Genomic DNA, 22,783 nt, shown 5'->3' on the forward strand with positions numbered 1-22,783 from the left:
CCTTAGTCAGAAGTTCTCTGATACCAACTTGACGCTTTTGCAATATGTTATCAACTTGTTCATTTATTTTAAAATTGTCCCCACCCCTTATTCCCAGGGTGAACTGCACATAACAATTCAAGCAATAAAAATATTAACGTCAACAATAGGTATTAAAATCAGTGCTTTTTTTCAGGGAGTATTCAAGGGTACGCAGTACCAGCACCTCTTCTTCTTGCTTGAAAAGTATAGCACTTACTGTAACAACTTCATGCTGAGTACTGGCACCTATTTTTTCTAGGAAAAAAGCACTGATTAAAATAATTGTGTGTCTGTTCTAAACATGGGCAGGAGAAAAAACTTGCATGATAAACTAATTAAATGCAAGCTGCAATATTTAAAAACTTTTTTGGCTGGCTTTTTTGGTCCTTTTTCTATATAGATATGAAAAAAGAGCAATGCCTAGCACAGACATTAAGAATAGGGAAAAGAGCACATAAAGGCCTACTTCTGCATTAGACAAAGTCAAGTCCAGTCCCAAAAACTGCACCTTCATGGCTGAATTGTCGATAGGCCGAGCAGTGCTGCTTGTTGGCGCCATAGTGGTACCTAGAAATGTAAGTGAAATTCACATGAATGACACTATGAGCAGGCCTTCTGATCACCCCTCATTTAAATCTTTTTTACTTGCTTCTCCAGCCTTCCAAAATACATCAGGCCATTCGGGCAACTTTTCTGTAAAAATCTAGACTAAATCATTTAAGGACATTACACCAAAGATTTTTTTTTTACACAGCCTACCTTTCGGTAACCACATACCAGCTTACTTTCCAGAATGTCATTAACACGATATGCAAGTTTTCTATAAAGCGAAGTTAAAAGTTTTAAACATTTAGGTTATTTTTACTGTACCACTTCATGGATTTTCCTAACTCCTCAATTAGTAATTTACTTACCTCCAGATTGTGACTTAAGGCACAAATGAGGCCCAGTGGCTGGATCTGGAAAGCCATTACACCGGATGATAGATGAATAATATTTTGAAGACTCCTTTGGAATTCTGGATAGATTTGGGTCTGTATAGTTGGTGTAATACAACCCAAATCTTTCAGCAAAGCCCACTGCCCATTCAAAATTATCCATCAGGCTCCATACAGTGTAGCCTCGCAGATCAACACCATCAAGTACAATTCCTGTTAAGGTGGTGGGGGGAAGAGTTTTAAAATGCAGCCCTATACATGCTTACACTGTACTTTAATGATCAACAGGGAGTGAAAACCCAAGACCCCTTATTAACACTAGGTGCTTTACAAAGTATCCATTCCAAACAGAGAGTGGCTGCACCTTAAAAATCCCAAATTCCTTTTGTATCCACAATCCGGATGATCAAAAAGTCGTCAATTAATGGATTTTTTTTCTCACATCTTCATATTTACTGGCAATGACAACAATGAAACCAGACAGTGGTAACCATTTTAGAGGACGTAATCCAGAGTAAGAGTATGATCTTGTGTCAATGGGAATTAAGCAACATATTCTATCTTGATTCTGCAGACTAGTCTTTCACCCCTGAAGTCAATAGAAAGTGGAAGTCCTGGGGCAGCTCCAGAAGACATGTTAACTCCCACACTAAAAACCAGTTGTGCTTTCTGCCCAACCCTATGCAGATACAGCCACAGAAGCCACAGAAGCCAACTCTGTTGCAAGGAATGCAGGGCAGGGCAGAGGATCACAGATCAATTTAAATCCAAGTGTCACAAACATTTGGGGGGTGATTTGGAACCATGTGGAAGGGAAACCATGTACCTTTTAAAGCTTCATTGATGTAACTCCTTAAGTAGTGAATTCTCCAAGTATCATTGAAGCCCCCGTCTATACGCTCTGAAATCCCATTCTCGGTCACATAAATAGGTGGGTCATTGTATTCTTCCTGGATCCACTTCAGGAGCCTCCTGAAGCCAAAAGGGGTCACCTTCAACCAAAAGGAACCAGAGCCCAGCCAGCTGCGGTCTGTTATAGAGGCAACACCCCTGCAAAAAAGAACATGATAATAATGTGGGAAAAGGTTATTTGTATTGATCCATTAAACTCAGCTAGACATCAACCATGAAGACTGGTCAACAGTAACCTCTTCTGTTGGGGGCTTAAGTGTGATGCAGTGTGCAATGCACTGGGTTTAGAGAGGAAAATGGGTGCTCAGCCTGAAAACTTTCTAGTAGATCACCAACTTGATGCCCTCCAGATGTTTTGGTATACAATTTCCATCAGCTGCAGCCAGCCCAACCAAGATTATTAGGCACAGAGTGAAAGCACAGATTCCAGAAAAGTATGCATGCTTTGATGCAGTATGAAGTCATGCTCACATCTTACCTATCAGCATCGTAGGATGTAAAGAGAGAAGAATAGTTTAAGTTGGATGCCAATACTGTTGTATAGTGGTTCAAACCAAAGAAGTCAAATGTGCCTTTAATCCTCTGCTTTTCACTTTCAGTAAATTCAGGGAGTCTGCAACACACACAAAATGGGAGAGAGGCTCACATAGATGCATTTAACAAAAGGGAAAGTTCAATTATCATCATACTTACTTTTTTAAAGAAAAGGGCACTGTCATTCAGAGCAAAAGTATTGTTTTTAAAAGCAACAGCTGGTAGCTGGAAATTTTAACATGAACAGTAATGATGACCACATGTACTTCACCTTATTCAAAGAGCAGGTACTCAAAAAGACTAGTCCCCTGCTTTGTCTCAATCAACCACCCTTTCCTGCTCCCTTGCTGTACTACAGTATTACAGGCTCTGAACATACCCTGGATGGAGGAGAAGGAACTTTCAATATAGGGTGGTTCTGTTTCAAGGGGAGTTTACCCACAACTTGCTTTAGCTGCTGATTGCCTGCGGCATTAAGCAAAGAGGGCAGTGCCCACCAGGAGGAAAGCAGCAGCAGAGGAAAACCACTTTGGGGAGGGTAAATTTGTTCTTGGACACAGCCAGGGTGGCCCTTCAAAATGTGTGGTTTATTTTTATTTCAACAATTTAGATAGAATTGCTTCTAAGTGACATGAGCCAACAGTATGGACCGGCCGTGGTTGTGGTCCAGCTGCTGCAGTTAGTCCTGCCAGACACTTACCTCGATTGGCCGGCACTTCTCTCTTGTATCCTCCTTTTCATCACTTCGCTATAATCACCGTTTCTGAAGATAGGGTGAGCAAACCAACCAGCAAAGAACTACAACAGGGAAATAAAAAGGGATGCTTATTAAGCGACGCTTTGGCAACAGAAGAAGAAGAGTTTGGATTTGATATCCCGCCTTTCACTCCCCTTCAGGAGTCTCAAAGCGGCTAACAATCTCCTTTCCCTTCCTTCCCCACAACAAACACTCTGTGAGGTGAGTGGGGCTGAGAGACTTCAAGGAAGTGTGACTGGCCCAAGGTCACCCAACAGCTGCATGTGGAGGAGCGGAGACGCGAACCCGGTTCCCCAGATTACGTGACTACCGCTCTTAGCCACTACACCACACTGGCTCTCCAGGTCTCTTGGCTGAACCAATAGTTACCAGTTCGTCAGACTGACCCAAAAGGCAAAGTCTCATCCCTGTCTCCAAGTGTCTGTTTTTAAAGGATAGTGCAACACCCCCCAAGATATCCAAACAATGGCAGCTGACTGGTCAGGATCGTGGCCAACATTATGATTTGAGTGTTCAGATGAAATATGGTGCCCAAGGATCAACACCTTGGGTCCTTTAGAAGGATTGACATCTTGTTTTGCTGAGTCTCTGAAGCAGAGTTAAGGAAATAATACAAGAGCCTGCCAGAGGAGGCTAAAGGCCCCCCTAGTCCAGCACTCTGTCCCCATAGAAGTCCCAAAGGGAAACCTGTGAGCAGAACCTGAGTGCAACAGCACTCTTCCCAGCAACTGGTACACAGAGGTTTACTGCCTCCGACAGTGGAGGAGTTCTGTAAGACAAGTGTGCTAGGTCACACCTGGCCTTTGCAATACAGCGTTGCTCCAGGTGGAAAAAGGCCTGCAAGGCAGGATGTATGCATGCACAGCTTAGCTGCACAGAAGTGGAAGCGAGGTCAATCTGGTTACCAGAGGCGGGAGCCCTATGTGGAGGGGGGGGAGATGCATACACACACACACACACACACACACACACACACCTCCAATCATACAAAGACTTATCATTTATGCATTGACTGGGGGGCCTGGCTGGTACACATTCAGGAGCTAGTCCACATGTTCTTGATAGCTTCTTCGTGTGTTTGTTACCTACAGCTACAGCTCTGCCTGAGCAGAGGTTTTGTGTCTGCTCTTTCTCTAACTGGAAGATCACATACCCATTAGTGTAGTCCTGGCTACTGCAAAGTTGGCAAAGGTGCTATACCGCAGACACTGCCCTAAGGAAGTGAAAGCAGGGTGTGTGGCTAAAATGTACTGTCGTGGGTCCCTGTGGAGTCATCACATTACCTGGACATATCTTCTGGCAGCGTCGAGGTCCTCCTGCTTGGCAGGGTTCTTGGGTTCAGCCCACTCTACGCTGATGGAAAGAGAGATCAACCCTCCTTGCTTTGGGCGGTATGTTTCATTGTAAAGATGCCAGACTTCTGCGTGGGCCTTGATCAAGTTGTGGCCCACTATGTAAGGGGCTCGGCCTGGTCTGGCAGAGATGCCTAAGAAAGCAACATAATTGGAAGTGTGTTATTCTGCAGCACTGGACTCAGCTGAAGCAGCAATTAATGGTGCATTTTGATAGTGTTTCTCAATAGTTCTAGGCAATTTGGCTTTCAACCAGGAGACACCTTTAAGAACGGCATCAGATTGTCTCCCACTTTCACTGGGCATCTATCACAAAGCTGTGTTCTCACAAATAACCACACAAGGTCAGATCATCAGTGTCCTTTGGTTCTGCAAAGCATTGCTCTTGCCAATGAGAACCTATACCTTACCTGGAGCTGAGACTCCATAACCATAACCAATGTTAGCAATGGCATAGGGTTCGTTCAAGGTTATCCAGAATTTCACCTTCTCTCCAAATCTTTGGAAAAGGATCTCTGCGTAATCTTTAAATTTCTGGATTATAGTCTCATTTTCCCACCCTCCAACATCTTGAAGGGCCTGAGGGAGGTCCCAGTGGTACATAGTTACCTAGAGATGGAGACAAGACATTCACAAACATCTGCCATTTTGTCAAAATAACCAACCATCAAATTGTAGTAGGAAACAGGGGCAATGCAATGGGGGGGGGGGGCATACAAAAGTAAAGCTAAATGTGAAGTTTGTCCATTATTTAACTATTAGGCACAGTCAGCCATTTTATGCAGATCTACCACATGTAACTCAACAACAATCCCTGGATTGCGATGGTCAGAAAGCAAACTATTTCCAGAAAACACGTGAGGATTAGCAACACCTTTGACAAGGCTATCAAGACTTTGAACGTAGCATCTTCAGTTTTCCCTTTTCCACCTTTCCCTCAACCCTCATTCAGTCAAGGAAAGCGATAATCAAGAAAGGAGTACAATATGGGATGTATTTCAGAAGTTCTTGCGGCATGACCTGGAAGGTGTAACACGGATGGGACCTGCCATGCCTAATGGTGTCCAGAAAAAGGCTACAGTTTGGGAGTGGAAGATGAATTCCTGATAAAAGTTTATTCTACTTCCTTGTGGATACTTGGAAGAAATCCAGCACAGAAACTTAGATTTCTGGAGCAAAGACACTGCAGTCTCTGCTCTCTTAAAAACCAAGGCAGATTTCATAATTGTTAAGTTCTAGATAAACACCCTGAGCCCACATTATCTTCTGCACAGGTTTAAAATAGGTAGAACTTGTGACTCCTCTGATTAGAATATGGCAGCATGCATTTGTGTCAGCCTCTATGAAATGGTCTCTGACCATTTAACACAAGCTAATTGAAGATGTCTGAGAATTGAAGATATTACCAGGTTCTACAGTGAACACTGATAAACATAATCTAATTAAAAATCAGACTGATAACATATGTTACACCTGTTCCCCTGAGTGCAGAACTCCAATCATTTACCTGAGGCTGGATATTGGCCGCAAGGAGAGCATCCACAAGCCTTTCATAGTATTTCAGGCCAGCTTCATTTATGTACTTGGTGGTCCCATCAGGGAGAATGCGAGTCCAGGAGATGGAAAAGCGATAATGAGTGACCTGGAGGTCCTTCAGAATAGCCAAGTCTGCCTCCATCTTGTGGTAGCTGTCGCAAGCTACATCTCCATTTTCATCGTTGCTGATTTTCAAAGGCGTATGTGCAAACTGGTCCCAAATGCTGAGGCCTTTCCCATCCGCTCTCCATGCCCCTTCGATCTTTAAGGAAACAAATATTTCTCACATTTGTATCCCAGCTCAAGGTAACATACATGCCCCAGCCTCGGTTTTTATCCTCACAACAACCTTGTGAAAGTAGGTTAGGCTGAGAGTGACTAGGCAAAGGTTGCCCAGTGAGCTTCACGGCTGAGTAGAAATCTGAACTAGGGTGTCGCCAACCTTAGCCCACCATTTTAATCCAGGCTTCCCCAACACGGTGCCCTCCAGATGTTTTGGACTACAACTTCCTCAGCCACAAGCTGACTGGCCAATGGTCAGGGATGCTAGGAGATGTAGACCAAAACATCTGGAGGGCAACAGCTGGGGGGGAGGAGGCAGCTCTAACCACTACATCACCCTGGCTCTCACCCCAGTGATTCACCATCATCAAGGTCCCCAAGCCTGACAGAATTCTGCTTGCTTAGTTGGCATATTATTCACAAAATGAAGGTTTAGGATAGCTTCCACCAAACAAGCAACCGTCTACCAATAGATTACCTAAACCTGGAGTTTCATTCATGTGGTCTGCAGCATGACGGCAAATCTGTGGTTGAAGACTCACACATCCATGCCATTAAATCCTTATTTGCATTTTTTTATTGCTTCTTGTTGCTCCTTTTATTTCTTATATATTTATATATTACGGAATTCAAATTTCAGTACAATAAAATATGACAGGTAAGGAACAAAAGAAGCAATTAAACTGCAATTAAGTATCATACAGCATCTAGCACAGTGCATTGCAATTTTCACCACAAGCAGAAAAATCATTAAGCTGCTCTGCAATTTTTGAGTGGTCCGGTGGGTGGGGACCAACTGACCTAACCTGATATGCTGATGATGCCACACTCCAATAAAAGTTCTCCGGAAATTCTCCATAAAGGAACTCTTCCTCTTTTGCCAGAGGGATTCCATTTTGACGTATGATTCCAGCGTAATATATCGCTGAACGTTTTGGAGTTCTTGGCCTGTTCGGATTTTCAAAATCAACCTGGTGAAGGCCGAATCTTGGCTCGTAACCATTTAACCATTCAAAACTATCCATGAAAGACCAAGCAACATAGCCACGAACATTCACGCCGTCCAGCTTGTAGGCTAAAACAGAAAGAAACACTTGCTTAATAGACCATCAATGTAACGATGAGCAAGAAAGTAGAATTGTGAAAAAATACACTAGTTACCCATTATATGTTCACATGCATATTAATAGTCAATCCTTGCCAATTCACAAGTCCCACCGACTTACTCCCTTTCCTTTCCACAAGCATTATTTATTTATTTAAATTACATACCACCTTTTTCTCCCGGTACAAGAGGAGATGGGTGCTGACAAGCGCAAAAAAAAAAAAAAGGGTAAGGAATTTGCACACTATTTTGTTTCAGCTCTTACTTCATAGTCATGCATTTTCAAGGACAGCAAATCCCCAAACCAGGCTTTACTAAAAACCTTATGAATTATATACCTTTAGGAAAGATCAAAAATTTTATTTATTATAACTGTAATTAAAAACCATTATCAAGAAAGGAAAGAAAAAAGGACTTCTGCACACTTTAATGATGTTTTGTACTTATTAAAATGCTATTGACTGTACCATTACACTCTGTGACACAAAGGCTGAGGATGACCAGACTAATTTAATGCATGTAGCAGAAACAACCCTCACGTGTAGCTGTTTGGATAATCCACGGTTTGAGGCCTGTAGCCAGACATTTTGTAGAGAAAAGAGGGAGGCCTGAGGGGTTCAGAACAGTTTCAGAGCAATCAGAATATAAATACAAGTAGCCTAATATGTTTAAAGCTATTTAATTGGGTTCAGTGTTAAAACATGAGTGTGTAAAGTAAATTTCAGGAGGAGCACAACCTTGACTGAATCAGACTCTAGCATGAAGGCTATAACCCTTGTAACCACCCACCTTCTCTTGTGCTCTGGATCAATACCCTCGATCTAGCAATATACTTTAAAAAAACCCAATCACATAACTGGTAATGGTGTGACCAGTGTGTTGTCTAATTTGGCACTCACAGAGTTCTTTTAATGATGCCTTGTGGCGTACAGTGGTGTCTCGCAAGACGAAATTAATTCGTTCCACGAGTCTCTTCGTCTTGCGGTTTTTTCGTTTTGCGAAGCACGGCTATTAGCGGCTTAGCGCTATTAGCAGCTTAGCGGATTAGCGCTATTAGCGGCTTAGCGGCTATTAGCGGCTTAGAAAAAGGGGGGGGGGAGGAAAAAAACTTGCAAGACGTTTCGTCTTGCAAAGCAAGCCCATAGGGAAATTCGTCTTGCGATGCACCTCAAGATGGAAAACTCTTTCGTCTAGCGAGTTTTTTGTCTTGCGACGCATTCGTCTTGCGGGGCACCACTGTATAAGCATTTTGTGCTGACTCTGCACAGTTTGGGAATGACTGATCTAGAATCTAAAACTAAAACTAGTCTACACAGACCTCTAACTGATTATTTAGCTGATTACATTGAGCAAACTTCTATTTTTACCCAGTATCTTAAAACTAGACAACCTCAACCTGTTGCGTTATTACAACATCTTTACCTTTCAAAACTTCATCAATGTGTGTTTTGTAATAGAAGATCCTGCTGGTGTCATCAACATCAGACTTGGCTTTTAGCCCAACCCCGTTCTCAGTAATGTAAATGGGAGGATTGCTATATTCCTCTTTGATCCAGTTTAGCAGCCTACGCAGCCCCCAGGGCACTGCCCGCATATTTTCCATTGCTGAGCTAGGCCAAGAAGGGTCAATCTCCAATACTCGTTCTTGATCATACTCGTAAGAATATGGTTTCAGCCTGGTGGTGCTGTGCTTTATAATTCCGGTAGTGTAATAATTCAGGCAGAAGACATCAGCTGTGCCCCTGATATAGTCTTTCTCTTCTTGTGTGAAACCTGGAAGCCGGGAAGATGGTAGTTTCTGTAGTTCACTCCTGTTCCCTACTTTCCACTTCATTGCATCTGGGTAATCGCCGTTTTTAAAAATTGGGTGTGCAAACCACCCTCCCATGAACTGCAGGTAGCGATCAGCAGCTTCTACATCCCGAGGATCGTTTAGTGTCTTTGGCTCAACCCAATCCATGTTGAGACTCAGAGAGATCACACCTTTCTGACTCTCTCTGTATTTCTGGTCATATGTGTGGTAAACTCTTGCATGGGCCTTTAGTATTGCATGAGTAACACTGTAGGATGCATTGCCCGGGTTATCTTTTACATTTGGTGGGAATAATCCCGTATCGTAGCCTAGCACAGAGATGGCAATAGGTTCGTTGAAAGTAATCCAGAACTTGACCCTGTCTCCAAATGCCTGAAAACAAAAGTCTGCAAAACTATCAAACAGTTCAACCATCACAGGGTTTCCCCAGCCACCAATGTCTTGTAGAGCTTGGGGCAGATCCCAGTGGTGGAGAGTGACCATTGGTGTGATGTTCTGGGCCAGCAAACCATCAATCAGCCGGTTGTAATAACCGACACCATAGTTATTTATAGAATGGTTTCTTCCATTTGGAAAGATCCGAGGCCACGCCAGGGAGAAGCGATAGGTGTTTACCCTTAAGGCTCTCAGCAAATAAAGATCTTCATCTACTTTATTGTAGCTGTCGCAAGCTATATCTCCTGTATCGTTGTTCTTTACATTCCCTGGGATGTGGGTAAAATTATCCCAGATGCTAGGTCCCTTCCCATCTGCATCCCAACTTCCTTCAGTTTGGTAGGCAGCAGTAGAAACACCCCACAGAAAATCTTCTGGGAAGGTGCCATAAAAATATGTGTCTCTTTCCAAATCAGACTGTTTTGAAAATTTCTCCCAAACCACCTTTGCCTTGGAAGGAACTTCAGAAGCTGATAAACTAGGCAGCCGTGGAGGTATGGAAACATCCTTTCTGAGCGGCTGGAGAAATTTTCTTGAGACCGTGCTAGGAAATCCATTATTTTCAATAATGGTGGAGAAGAAATAGGCAGATTCTTTGGGTGTCCTTTGTCTGTTTGCATCTTCAAAATTCACTTGGTGTAGGCCAAACCTTTGACTGTAACCTGCTGGGCCTTCAAAGCCATCAATCAATGATCGGGCAATGTATGCTTGAACATCAACTTCATCTTGCTTTATAGCTGTCAATGAAGGAGATAGAATTTAGTTAAGATTTTTAATCATTTGTTTAAATACATAGCACAACCACAACTATCTTCTTCTCTCAGCATTGCAGCAACGGCATGGATTTTCAGAGGGTAGTCCATATTGTCCCGAGTCAGTGCAAACTATTATTGCTATTCATCTGCACATTTGGATTTCCTTTTAAAGTCATTTGCGTGTAAGAGACAATATATAAAATGGCATAGGGAAGTGATAATGCACTTAAGCAGTTCAAGGACTTTGGCCGGTTCACACATGCATCCTCATCATTACTCAACTATACAGTACTTGGCTATACAGTACCTGGAAGAATACTTCCAGATGTATAAAGTAGCAGCCAATCATTTCTATCTGGCTTTGAGCAGCAAGTGAAGCAGCAAATCTTTTCCAGACGTCTGGAATCTAAGTGGCATTATGTAGCCAGGTGTGCAGTTCTTTTCCCCAGCTCTACATTAAAAGGTAAAGGTAAAGGACCCCTGACAGTTAAGTCCAGTCGTGAACAACTCTGGGGTTGCCGCGCTCATCTCGCTTTACTGGCTGAGGGAGCTAATGTTTGTCTGCAGAAAGTTTTTCTGGGTCATGTGGGCAGCATGACTAAGCCACTTCTGGTGAAACCAGAGCAGCGCCGGAAACGCCGTTTACTTTCCCACTGGAGCGGTACCTAATTATCTACTTGCATTCTGGCCTGCTTTCGAACTGCTAGGTGGGCAGGAGCAGGGACCCAGCAACAGGAGCTCACCCTGTCGCGGGGATTCGAACTGCCGACCTTCCGATCAGCAAGCCCAAGGCTCAGTGGTTTAGACCACAGCGCCACCCGCATCCCAGCTCTACATTAGGATCATGTTTATATATTCCCTCCTCACTTACAGCACTGCAGATCATGTATTCTTTCCCAGCCACCACACCCGCAATTTAATGGCAAGGAAAGGAGTGAGAGAGAGAAAAGAACCAGATATAAGACAATTCTTTTTGGAGGTGAAAGGGTTGAAGTGACAAAACTGGTTCCTAGGGGGAAGAGATGAACCACAGAGGCTACAACAATGTAAATAGCACATAATTGGCCAAACAATTTGCTAACAGCTGTGCGATAGGTCATCTATCTATATCTTGGGAAAATTGTGCAACTGTTCCAGTGCGTTAAAAAACAACTGGTCAGATTTTCTGAGCTCTGAAAACAAAAACAAAAAAGGAAGGTAATGGGAAATGTGGGAAGAGGATGTACTGATCACTATGTCATGCAGATGACATAAGTACATGTAAATTCCACAGTAAATGTCCAAGGTTGAAGCAGCCTGACTCTTGAAAAGCCTTGTGAGTGAAGCAATGTGAAAATTCTGTCTGTGGCATGTAATCTTTGATGGTTCACTCCTATGAGTAAATCACTACAGGATACAGGAGTAACCAAAAAGGAATGAAGATGCAAGGTGTGAACTAGCATTCTCATGTTCAGGCATTCAGGGGTTACAAACTAGGCATTCCTTGATGTCCTTTATCATGGGGTGACAAAATATACTCTGGCTGGGATGAATGCATTAATTACATCGTTTTCCACCAGGCTCAACTCAAAAGAGCATCCAGACCTGTTTGGAGGTGCAGAGCAAAACAGCCCTGCATCTTCTAAGCAGGCAGGTCAAAATCTGATAGCTAAGCAAGGGAGTCTCAGGCGCTGTCCTTCAAGCCAACCTAGGTAAGCAGCCTGTGTATTTCATACACTGCATTTAAGCTGCTTTTCTAACACTGTATGCCTATTACCCGGCAAAACTGTTCTTTTGAGGACATTTAATTAAAGTATTAAATTTGCTTCCAATTAGTTAGGTCAGTGTCTCAAACCATTTTTAAACGAAAATAATCACATTTAAAAAGTGATGCTTGCATGCCATTTTCACATGGTGAACATATCTACTCATTCCATTCCTTTCCCCACTGGGACGGGGCATGATATTTACCGTTATGCTGGAGATTGACAGGAATGTGATAAGATCTTGGAGGATATTGTGTTGAAAGGGAACAGGGGGCTAAGTCAATAAACTTGACTTCATCCTGACAGGTTTACTTTCAATTCCCTTTTGCATGCCTGTTCCCTGCCCCAATTCATAACAGCCCCTTGTACCTTTCAAAGCCTCGTTGATATAAAGCCGGTAGTAATCCACTCTCACGGTGTCATTAACAAGATCCCCTCCGTCATCTGTGGGCGCCCCATTGTCTGCTATATAAATCGGAACCCTTGTTATCCCAGTATATTCTTTGGACACAAACAGCAGCAGTCTCCTCAGCCCCCAAGGCACGGCGTAGAGCCAAGGTGCAGCCGTCTGCGGCCAAGAAGGATCCACGTGTTGGGAAAAGTCTCCGATATCCTCATAGGTTGGAATGCAGCTATGATTCACTGGAGCACTGATGAGCCTGGAAGTGTAGTGGGAAAGGCCAAAGAAGTCAGCCGTCCCCTTCACTTGCTGCTTCTCCTCATCGGTGAACCTGGGGAGCTTGGCGATGGGAGTTGAGCACTGCTGGTTCTTCTCCTGGATCTGGGATTTCAGGACTTCTGGGTAATCGCCGTTGACGAATATCGGGTGAGCAAACCAGCCCAACATGAAGTGCAAGTAGCGTTCTGCCGCTCTCACATCTTCGGCACTGCTTGGGGTCTTGGGTTCAGCCCAGTCTGAATTCAATACTATTCCCACCTTCCCATGCTGTTCAGGGCGGAACTGGGTATCATAAACGTGCCAGGCTCGGGAATGAGCTTTGAGAATAACATGAGCCACCTTTTTTTATGGGAAGGAAGGAAAAAGTATTATTCCACTGAGTATAACTCACTGGTAGAGCACATCATTTTCATGAAGGAAGTACCAAGTTCAGCCCCCACATCTCATCCTTTACATGATCTATATAGTGGTACCTCGGGTTACATACGCTTCAGGTTACAGACTCCGCTAACCCAGAAATAGCACCTTGGGTTAAGAAGTTTGCTTCAGGATGAGAACAGAAATCGTGCGGCAGCGGCACAGCAGCAGCACCCATTAGCTAAAGTGGTGCTTCAGGTTAAGTACAATTTCAGGTTAAGAACAGACCTCTGGAACAAATTAAGTACTTAACCCGAGGTACCACTGTAAATGCTAGGGAAGGCCTCTGCTTGAGACTTCGGAGAACTGGTTTCAACTGCAGCAGAGAAGGGTAGCCAGTATGGATTCCCTCCAGATGTTGTTGGATTCCCATTAGGCCCAGTCAGCATGGCCAAAGGTCAGGAATGGGGAGGCGGGAGTTGTAGCCCAACAACATCTGAAGGTACAACATTGGACTACGCTTGGGCTTGCTGGACCAAGAAGAATGACAGGTTTATACGTACACACCATGGATATTTACAGCCCAGTACATTTCCTCATAACATTCAAATTATATTTGAGGGGCCCAGGCTCCAACCCCCTCCCTCAAGGCTTCTAGAGATCAGATAATTATAGCAGCTTTTTGTCATACCTTAGCTCAAAATCAAGTTTGCACCACGTCATAAAGAACACTTACTACAGTTTGCAATGCAGGAAACAGTTCCTTCAAAAGCAAGAGAACTACCTTCTCACTTATTTGCTTGCTGCTGCAACATTTCCAGTCCCCAACATCTGAAAACATGGCTGTAGTATATGGTACTGTAGTATCAATAAAAATATCTGTCCTAAACTGGTTTCAATTCCAGTCTGCTAAAGATTCCATTTCTTCCCCCAACTCCTTTCTTTTGGAAGCCAAAGCATTCCAACAACTAAATCTAACTTAGCCTATATTCCAAGTAACTGGTAACATAATATACGCTCATGTGGCAGAAACTATTCCCAGAGCAGGTTAACCCAGGTCTGTCTACAGGCTGATACATGTGCTGCAAGTATTCAGAAACTGTCCATCAGCCAGTCTCATGGCAGGACAGTCACATGATGGATAGCTGTGTGGTATTTGTAAGGCAATAAAAAAATCCCTGGGATTCTTCCCTGAAGATGTCCTGACATCTACTCAGTTATCTGTTTTGATGTATGGTTACAAAATCCTCACAAATCTGCCAGGAAATATCGAATGTGCCAGTAGTTTTCATTGTACCACCTGCTTATACATTCTGTTTTAGAAGTTCATTATAAGATACCCAATATTTGGAAATCTTTGCCAACCCCTTTTAAACTTTTAAAACCCCTTGAAGCACAATACCCTAATAAAACTCTTTTCTTCCTCCTTATACCTAAGTGGTGCACAAACATTCTGATACACTGCTCAACTGCACTATGCTCTCAGGTGTGGAAGCAGAGAAAAATTACTTCTGCTGATCCAAGAGATTCCTAGTCTACTTGTAGATATGGGTTTAAAGATGCTTATTTGGACAACCACTTCTGAATATAAAGGTAAAGGGACCCCTGACCATTAGGTCCAGTTGCGGACAACTCTGGGGTTGCGGCATTCATCTCGCTTTATTGGCTGAGGGAGCCAGCGTACAGCTTCCAGGTCATGTGGCCAGCATGACTAAGCCGCTTCTGGCGAACCAGAGCAGCACACGGAAACGCCGTTTACCTTTCCGCCGCAGCAGTATCTATTTATCTACTTGCACTTTGACATGCTTTCAAACTGCTAGGTGGGCAGGAGCTGGGACCGAGCAATGGGAGCTCACCCCGTTGCGGGGATTCGAACCCTAAACCTTCTTATTGGCAAGTCCCAGGCTCTGTGGTTTAACCCACAGTGCCACCTGCGTCCCACCTCTGAATATATAGGATGCCAAATATACAGTGGCCCCTATCAGGAGCAAGATAATGGGGTTTTTTTTCAGTGCATGAAAATGCTTCTGAGGGTCCCTTCCAACATTACACAACCAGTGTCTCTCTAACCACACTGCGGCCACTTCCAATACTACTCTGTAGTGCCAGAAGTAACATGCAAGGAGTTTGTTCTATGCTGTGACACCCTTCCCTGCCAGTATTGTTCTAAGCCCTGGGAGGGACAACTCTCTGACATGGGAAGAAGCCAAGTGGTGTAAGAGCCATGAGAGAACGGCTTCCGTGCCACCACAGTTCCAATGGCAGAGACCCTTCTCTGGAATGTATCATGTCAATACCATTAAGGTAGACAAGAAAGCCAGAGAGCCATTTCAGAATGAAAAGGGCACAAATCCAGCCAATCTCGATTTTTTCCATTCATGTTATCTGATGGTTAAATCAAAACATCTGGGGGTTCAAAGCCATCCTCTGAACAAGAACAGTGACCAACTGAAGGGTCAACTGCATGCTCTCACACTTGCTGCAAGATTGCTGATACTATAGATTAGAACACGGTAGCTTGACCAGACTTAAAAGACTCATCTGCACATTGACTCCATTCATGCCCTCTGGTAGAATCAGACATGGGGCAAAGTCTGGTGAGAGAAGAACTAGATTAGGAGGCAATGGTCCACCTTTTCTATTTGTGGAGTCAACACAACCCGTAAAATTAGGCCCAAGCTGCTGCACTTGTTGTCAGTACCTGATAGGATGCCACGGCTGGATCAATAATTCCTGGAGGATGCTGCCCAGTGCCATATCCAGCGTAGCTAATGACCCAGGGTTCATGGAAGGTAATCCAGAATTTAACACGATCCCCAAAAGTGGCAAAGCAGAACTCTGCATATTCTGCAAAGGCAGTGACGATGCTCTCGTTTTGCCAGCCACCAAGATCCTGCAGAGCTCGTGGCAGGTCCCAGTGGAACAAGGTCACCACGGGCTCAATATGTGAATCCAGCAAGCTGTCTATCAGTTTGTTGTAGTAATCTACACCTTGAGGGTTCAAGCTGCTCTTACTCCCATTGGCAAAAACCCTAGGCCAGGATATAGAAAATTTATAAATATTTGGGTGAAGGCCTCTAAGGAGATAAACGTCATAATCCAGCTTGTGGTAGCTATCGCATGCAACATCAGCTGTTTGATTCATGTGGGCATGGCCCTGGTGCCCGTATTGATCCCAAATGCTCTCCCCTTTCCCAGCCTCTCTCCAGGCTCCTTCCACATTGAAGGAACCTGTTGATGTGCCCCAGAGAAAACCGCTAGGGAAAAGGTCAAGCAAAAAGGAGTCTCTCTCCAGCTCAGGTTGGCTGGCAAATCTTTCCCAAACTGCTTGATAGGATGAAAGTGGAGCAATAGTAGGTATCAGGGTTTCCTTTGCCTTTGGTTGGCCGGCCAGATTTCCTGTGTATGTGCTAAAAAAAGAAAGAGAGAATATGTCAACAAGTTAGGCACCAGGCATAAACATTCCTCTTCTCCCAGGCCTCTGTCTAATTAAACAATCTATGGTCGTTCAAAATAGGGGAGGGGGTCATTGTTTTATTTGTTACTATATTGTGTATTTTGTATTTTAAACTACCCTGTGATCTTCAGAGGAAGGGCAGAACAGAAATGCAGTAAGTTAAATAAATAAATCAAACTTTTATTGTCATTAAATTTTTATTCAGGATGAATAAGCATTCAAATCAGGCTGAAAATAGAGATTTCAAATATCATGAGTATCAAACTTACAGAAATTTATCCAGTTTTTTTTTTTTTTTAATGTGGCAAGCCTAAATCTGTATAACAATGATCATCTACATATAGATTAGCGGTGGGGAATCATAGGCTTTGGGACTAATTGTGAACTGCTGGACCTCTCTATGTGGCCCTCAGGATTCTCCCCAGGCCACTGAGGAGGGTGCAGAGAGCATTGGCCCTGCTCTCTGCACCCTCCCCAATGGCTTTCGCATGGCTAGACTGTGTCCTTGAACTGTGATAATGTCTCTTGCCTTCTTGGATAGAGAAATAGGTAGAACCTCTGGCTTTCTGTAGCTGGAATGCAGCAATGCAAGAGTCACATTGATTCCTCCACTCAATTTTAGCTCTGTCCCCGCCCACTACCACCACTGCCATGTGGCTCCCAGAAGGTTGCTCACGACAGAATGTGGCCCTTATCCCTGAATAAAAGAAACTCTAACTATTCAGCTAAACATACAGATTCATGAAGCCTGCTAGTCTATGTTCCATATTTATATTACACAGTTGAAACGTTATTTGCTATATCCTGATTAAAGATACATATACCAAGTGCTTTTTGTAGTTAAAAAAAAGAGAGAGTGAGAGAGAGAGCTGGCAGGACTCATACCTTGATAAAAATGACATTGGTGCCAGCACAAAATGGCTGCCAATGTCAGCAACAACAAGAACAAAAAAAGGTAACAGTACTGCATACCATAGAGTACCATCATTGGAATATACCTCTATATTAGATACTTGTATACACATGCACACACGTATGCATGCAGAAACACACACATACACACACAAACATATGCCTGTGTAAGGGCTGTAGTCTTAATTGTGCAAGTAGCACAGCTTCATAACCAAAATAATTTAACATTAAAAATTAACATTTTGTACCAAATTGCTTGAACGGACGAGCTGTTCATGACGCAATTCACATCATACCCTATTGCCCATGCTTGAACTTCAGAAATGGCTGAAAATTAGGCGGGGGGGGGAGAAAGAGAAGAGAAGTGTATCAGCACAATGGAAAAGGGCAGACATTAGGCCACTAACATCCAGTCCTATGCTATAGTTCTTTTTCAGTGAAGCCCCACTTCCTGTAAATAGTACCAAGGTCTCTCTCGTACAGTAATAGTGGGGACAGGCGGTAGTGGGGAGAGACTTGGCTCATTTCCACCAGGAGCTGTGCATTCAGTATTGTGGGCCCAATTCTGTGGAACTTTCTCACAACTGAGATCAGACAGCCCCCCCCCCCCCAGCAAAATTGGTGAAGGCAAATTTTTCATTTCAGCAGGCGTTTAAAGTAGCTTTTCTGATTTTACTGTTAACTTTAACCAATTCTATCCTCAGTAAATCTTTTGTAACTTCACTGTATACCACTTGGAGACCATGCTATTAGGTGATATATAAAGGGTTGAAATAAATACATACATATACGGACGACAGCATAGCCTGTATTGTATTTCACTTTCACCCACACATCCAAAATACCACACAGGCAAGCCACAAGACCACAGTTCCTTCCTACAGAAGACACTTACCACTGAAAATGGAAGCCACTGTTGCAAATCGGTTTTCTTGAAAGGAGGAACACTCGTGGAACTTGAGACTAAAGAGCAAAATACCCATATTGTTCGTCCCCATATGCTATAAACGAAAAAGCAAAGCAAAATGCATGAGTTGTATCAAGGAGGACTGTCAAAACTGTGTGACATCACCTCCCGTGTCCATCTATAACAGATAGCATCCATATAGAACACTTGGTACAATTGCTAAGAATTACCTGTAGCTCATCCAGGAACTTTTGGAAAGCTGTGTCCCTTTCACAGTTGTACTGAAGGTTGAGAGAGAGAAAGTCCAGAGAGTCCTGGAATCAAAACAGAGCATTGTCACAGAGAGATATAGCATTTATAATAACTGATGTTACACTTTAGGCAGCAGCTACATCTATTATTATTACTTTATATTTGGAACCAGAGTTCCTCTATTGACATTCTTCCTTATTTTCTAGGTGGGATTCAAGAGTTTGGCTTGCACAGTGGGGCTCCTCCCTCCTCTCCCCAAGTCCCTGAAATTTGCTCAGGGGAGGGTGTTGCGAGGACACCCAGAAAATCACACAAGAGTAGGGGGGATCATTCCATCTGACTAGCCAAAATGCTCTCCCTAATGGAATGATTGACATAGTGCACCGTAAATTACGTAACAATTAACTCCGCCTCATTCTCAAATAAAGAATCATTAACGTATCACCAATTTTCTTGGACAGCTCTTTAACTGAAGTTTCATGGGGTGAGGGATAAGAGAAATTCTGAATCATCTTGCATGTCATGCTTCTGGTTTTTCCCCTCACATGTAAAATGCCATTTTGAAAAATAATGAAAGGTTGGTAAATGATATTTAAGAGTGATAGACTAAAATAGTTAAAATAGATATATTTTAACTATATATGAAAATAGTTAAAATAATATATTTTAACTATATATGAAAATGAAAAATGGGTCTGTGGGTTGACATTTTCAGGGAATACCTCTGGTTGTTATGAGGTAAAAAGGTAAATAAAGGATCACTGGACAGTTAAGTCCAATCAAAGGCGACTATGGGGTGCAGCGCTCATCTCACTTTTCAGGCCGAGGAAGCCAGCGTTTGTCCATAGACAGCTTTCAGGGTCATGTGGCCAGCATGACTAAACTGCTCCTGGTGCAATGGAACACCATGGCGGAGACCAGAGCGCACGGAAATGCCGTTTACCTTCCCACCGCAGTGGTACCTATTTATCTACTTGCACTGGTATGCTTTCAAACTGCTGGGTTGGCAAAAACTGGGATAGAGCAATGGGAGTTCACCCTGTTGGGCAGATTCGAGCCACTGACCTGATTAGCAAACCCAAGAGGCTTAGTAGTTTAGGCCACAGCACCACCCACACCCCCTAATTATGAGAAAGTGACAACTATGTATCTATCTAGAAAGAGGCAACTCTGCTTTGGCAAATAACTTCCAGAGAGTTGTAACCTGCCCAGGGAGCTTATGGGGAAGAATAGTTAAGATATCTTATAAAACAAGCAAATAAACAAGCCACTGATATGCCCACCCTTCATTCGTCTAACCCCCTTTTATAACCATCTAAGTGGCAATGGGTTTCACAAAAGAATTACGCATTGAAATAATTTCTTTCCTCTGGCTTTACTGGATATGCTGTTGTAAGAGTCCTAAGAAAATAAAAGGCGTTACCAGAATTGAAGTCAACAAAGATCTTGCTGACACCAGCCCAGCATCACTAACATCTAGTGAAATGGACACTTTCCCATCTGTAAATGAGAGACAAAGTATGTTGTCAATTTTATTTTCAAAATTTCAATGCAAGGAGAGGGAATACTTTCACTAGAAGCAATCTCCAGGAATTCCTTTATAGTTTTCTCATTATATACTGTATTGGCCTGAATATAAGCCTCACTTTCCCCCAAATTCTGACTGTGAAAAGTTAAAGCGCGGCTTAAATTCGCGACCTTACAAAAATGGGCTCTTATGATATCGCTGCTAAAAACAGACATACGGTAAAACGGTATGGGCATGAGTGCCTGCGGAATTTTAAGGGTTCGGGTATTGTCTTTTTTTCTCCCCCCCCCCCCCTTGAATTTTAAAGGTGCGGCTTATATTTGAGTGTGGCTTATATTTGGGCCAATACGGTAGTGACATCAACATTCATGTGCTTTACAAACTGATCTCTGCCCCAATTCTAAGTTTGGTGGAGTATACTGCATGTAATATATTCAAGCAATGTGTGTTCATCTGAATGAACTTCTGTTCAGTACGAGGAGGAGGAGGAGGACAACAACAAGTTCTTTGCACTTAAGCCTTAATGGAAAAAGTGTGGGCTGAGAGATTTGAATGAAGAGATCGTTCTGATTTTAGCCGTGTTCTCTCCACGTCATTCTTAAATATTCCTTGGCCCATTTGTTCAGCAGACAAGAAATAATTTTGGCAGGAGTCTTAGAAAGATGGCGCAGGACAATGGCTGGGCCCATCTAAGGAGGCCTGGTGGGCAAGACAGAAGAAGTCAAAGGATTTTTTTCTTAAATGAAAGACGTCCCTCCCCTCCCAGCAAGATAGCGATCAGAACTTCCAAGGCCTGTGCAGTATCAGTACGTGCACAGAAGTCACATCTTCCATACGCACCTCATTCACATGCACACCCCATACGCATAGTGCATGTTACATTATCCAGAGGCACATCCCATGTTCCCTCCTCCCCACCAATTTCTTTACCTTCTGCTGAGTATTTTTCATGGTAGATTTCATAAGCTTTCTCATGTGCTGAAGCTAGCACCTGCAAAGGGAGGGCCAGCGGATCTCCATGAGGCAAGCACTCCATGTCCTCAGGCAGGCTGCCAAAAGTGAGCCAGGTGTCCACCAAGTCACCAAAAGATGCAAAGGAAAATTCTGCATATTCCACAAAAAGGTCGGTGAAAGTCACAGATTTGCTCAAAGCAAGCCGGGTCTCCAAAGACTTCGGCAAACGTTTCTGATGTAGAATTAAAACCGGTTCAATGTCAGCTGCTTTGAGAGTTCTCAGAAGTTGTCTGTAGCATTCAACGTTCGTCCGGTTGGGGTTTCGGGCATTTGCCTCTGGAAGGATGCGAGTCCAAGGCAAGAAGACTTTAAAATGGGTCACACCACTTGAACGGAGCTCAGCGAAGTACGGCGGCAGAGAAGGTAAGGAAGACGCATCGCAAAGGTAGTTTGACCGTCCCGTTGCAGAACTGAGAGGTTCTCTTAGAAGTCCACTTTGGAAGTTTAAATTACTTACTAAGTCATTGCTAAGAGGGCCGGCGACTAAAATAAATTTCTGAGTAAGATCCCAACCTACGCCAAAGCAAGGCAAAGGAAACAGAAAAACCAAACACACCTTGTACACCAGTGCCATATCTGCTAATGCAATGGTGGAAGAACTTGTGCCACTCTTATACTACATCAGAGATAAAATTAACAACTTGTGCAATCACGAAGATGCAAAGTTCCCTAACCTCAATGTACACAAAGATAAGACAATCAAAGGTTTAAGTCCCACTGATGGTGCTATTATTAATGAATCATATGCAGAGTATTGAAGAAATAAAGTTGCTGGGCTTAACAATACAGGCCTGAATGCAGATATTCGAAAAGTCCGTTTAGATAACCAGAAGATACTAAAATGCAGGGCTCCCAAATCAAAGCTGCTAACACAAGTGCAGAGAATTGGAAGGAAAATAGTTAACATTCCCCTCGATAAAAAAAACCTTGTTTTCTACCCAAAGTTTACTCCGAGATCAGAATAAGAAAATAATAGTAAAAAACAGGATGCAGAAACTCTTATACACAGAATAGACAGCATGTCAACTATGATTATTGTGTGGGCTTGTCTTCCATTTTACATTAAGAACAGGAACTGGCACTGGTGGGTCGGGGATGACAACAACGACAAGTGACCCTTCCTTCTGTGCCTTTTTCTCACCCCAAGTTACTGCCACCCAGATACTTTGGGAGCAAGTAGCCGGGGGTGAGGATTGTGGTCAGGAAAACAGCATGTGTGGGAAGTCAGACCTGCCCTTGCATGCCATGGCCTGCATTCCCATCCCTGTATCACTACTCTTTCTTTTAATAAAACCAAGTGCAGGCCTGGGATAGAGCCTCACGGGCCAAATGTATCATCTATCATGGTCTTAATGTGTTTCTATGTGAGGGTGAAATCATCATACTCATACCAAGTCCAAAACATTTAAGCCTATGATTCAAGCATTGAACAATAGATCCCAAATCCGGTTTGGAGCCACAACCTTATAGAACCCTATTAAAGTGGTGTTTG

General features: G+C 43.3%; 1 protein-coding gene across 1 annotated transcript; it reads right to left on the minus strand.

The window, feature by feature from the left end:
- Window positions 1-47: 47 nt before the first annotated feature.
- LCT (lactase) lies at window positions 48-22,689 on the minus strand. Its single transcript, XM_079992885.1, has 17 exons — window positions 21,208-22,689; window positions 20,173-20,249; window positions 18,728-18,811; window positions 18,486-18,591; window positions 17,839-17,917; window positions 15,923-16,631; window positions 12,555-13,203; window positions 8,860-10,422; window positions 7,139-7,407; window positions 6,022-6,312; window positions 4,925-5,123; window positions 4,446-4,648; window positions 3,106-3,203; window positions 2,350-2,484; window positions 1,786-2,009; window positions 936-1,172; window positions 48-588 (listed from the first exon to the last, which is right to left on the minus strand). The coding sequence occupies exons 1-17, from the start codon at window positions 21,863-21,865 to the stop codon at window positions 377-379; spliced, it is 5,793 nt and encodes a 1,930-aa protein (XP_079849011.1). The 5' UTR covers window positions 21,866-22,689; the 3' UTR covers window positions 48-376.
- Between the last annotated feature and the right edge of the window lie 94 nt (window positions 22,690-22,783).

Source organism: Podarcis cretensis (assembly GCF_951804945.1).
Source record: "Podarcis cretensis genome assembly, chromosome: 1".
Taxonomy (NCBI): domain Eukaryota; kingdom Metazoa; phylum Chordata; class Lepidosauria; order Squamata; family Lacertidae; genus Podarcis; species Podarcis cretensis.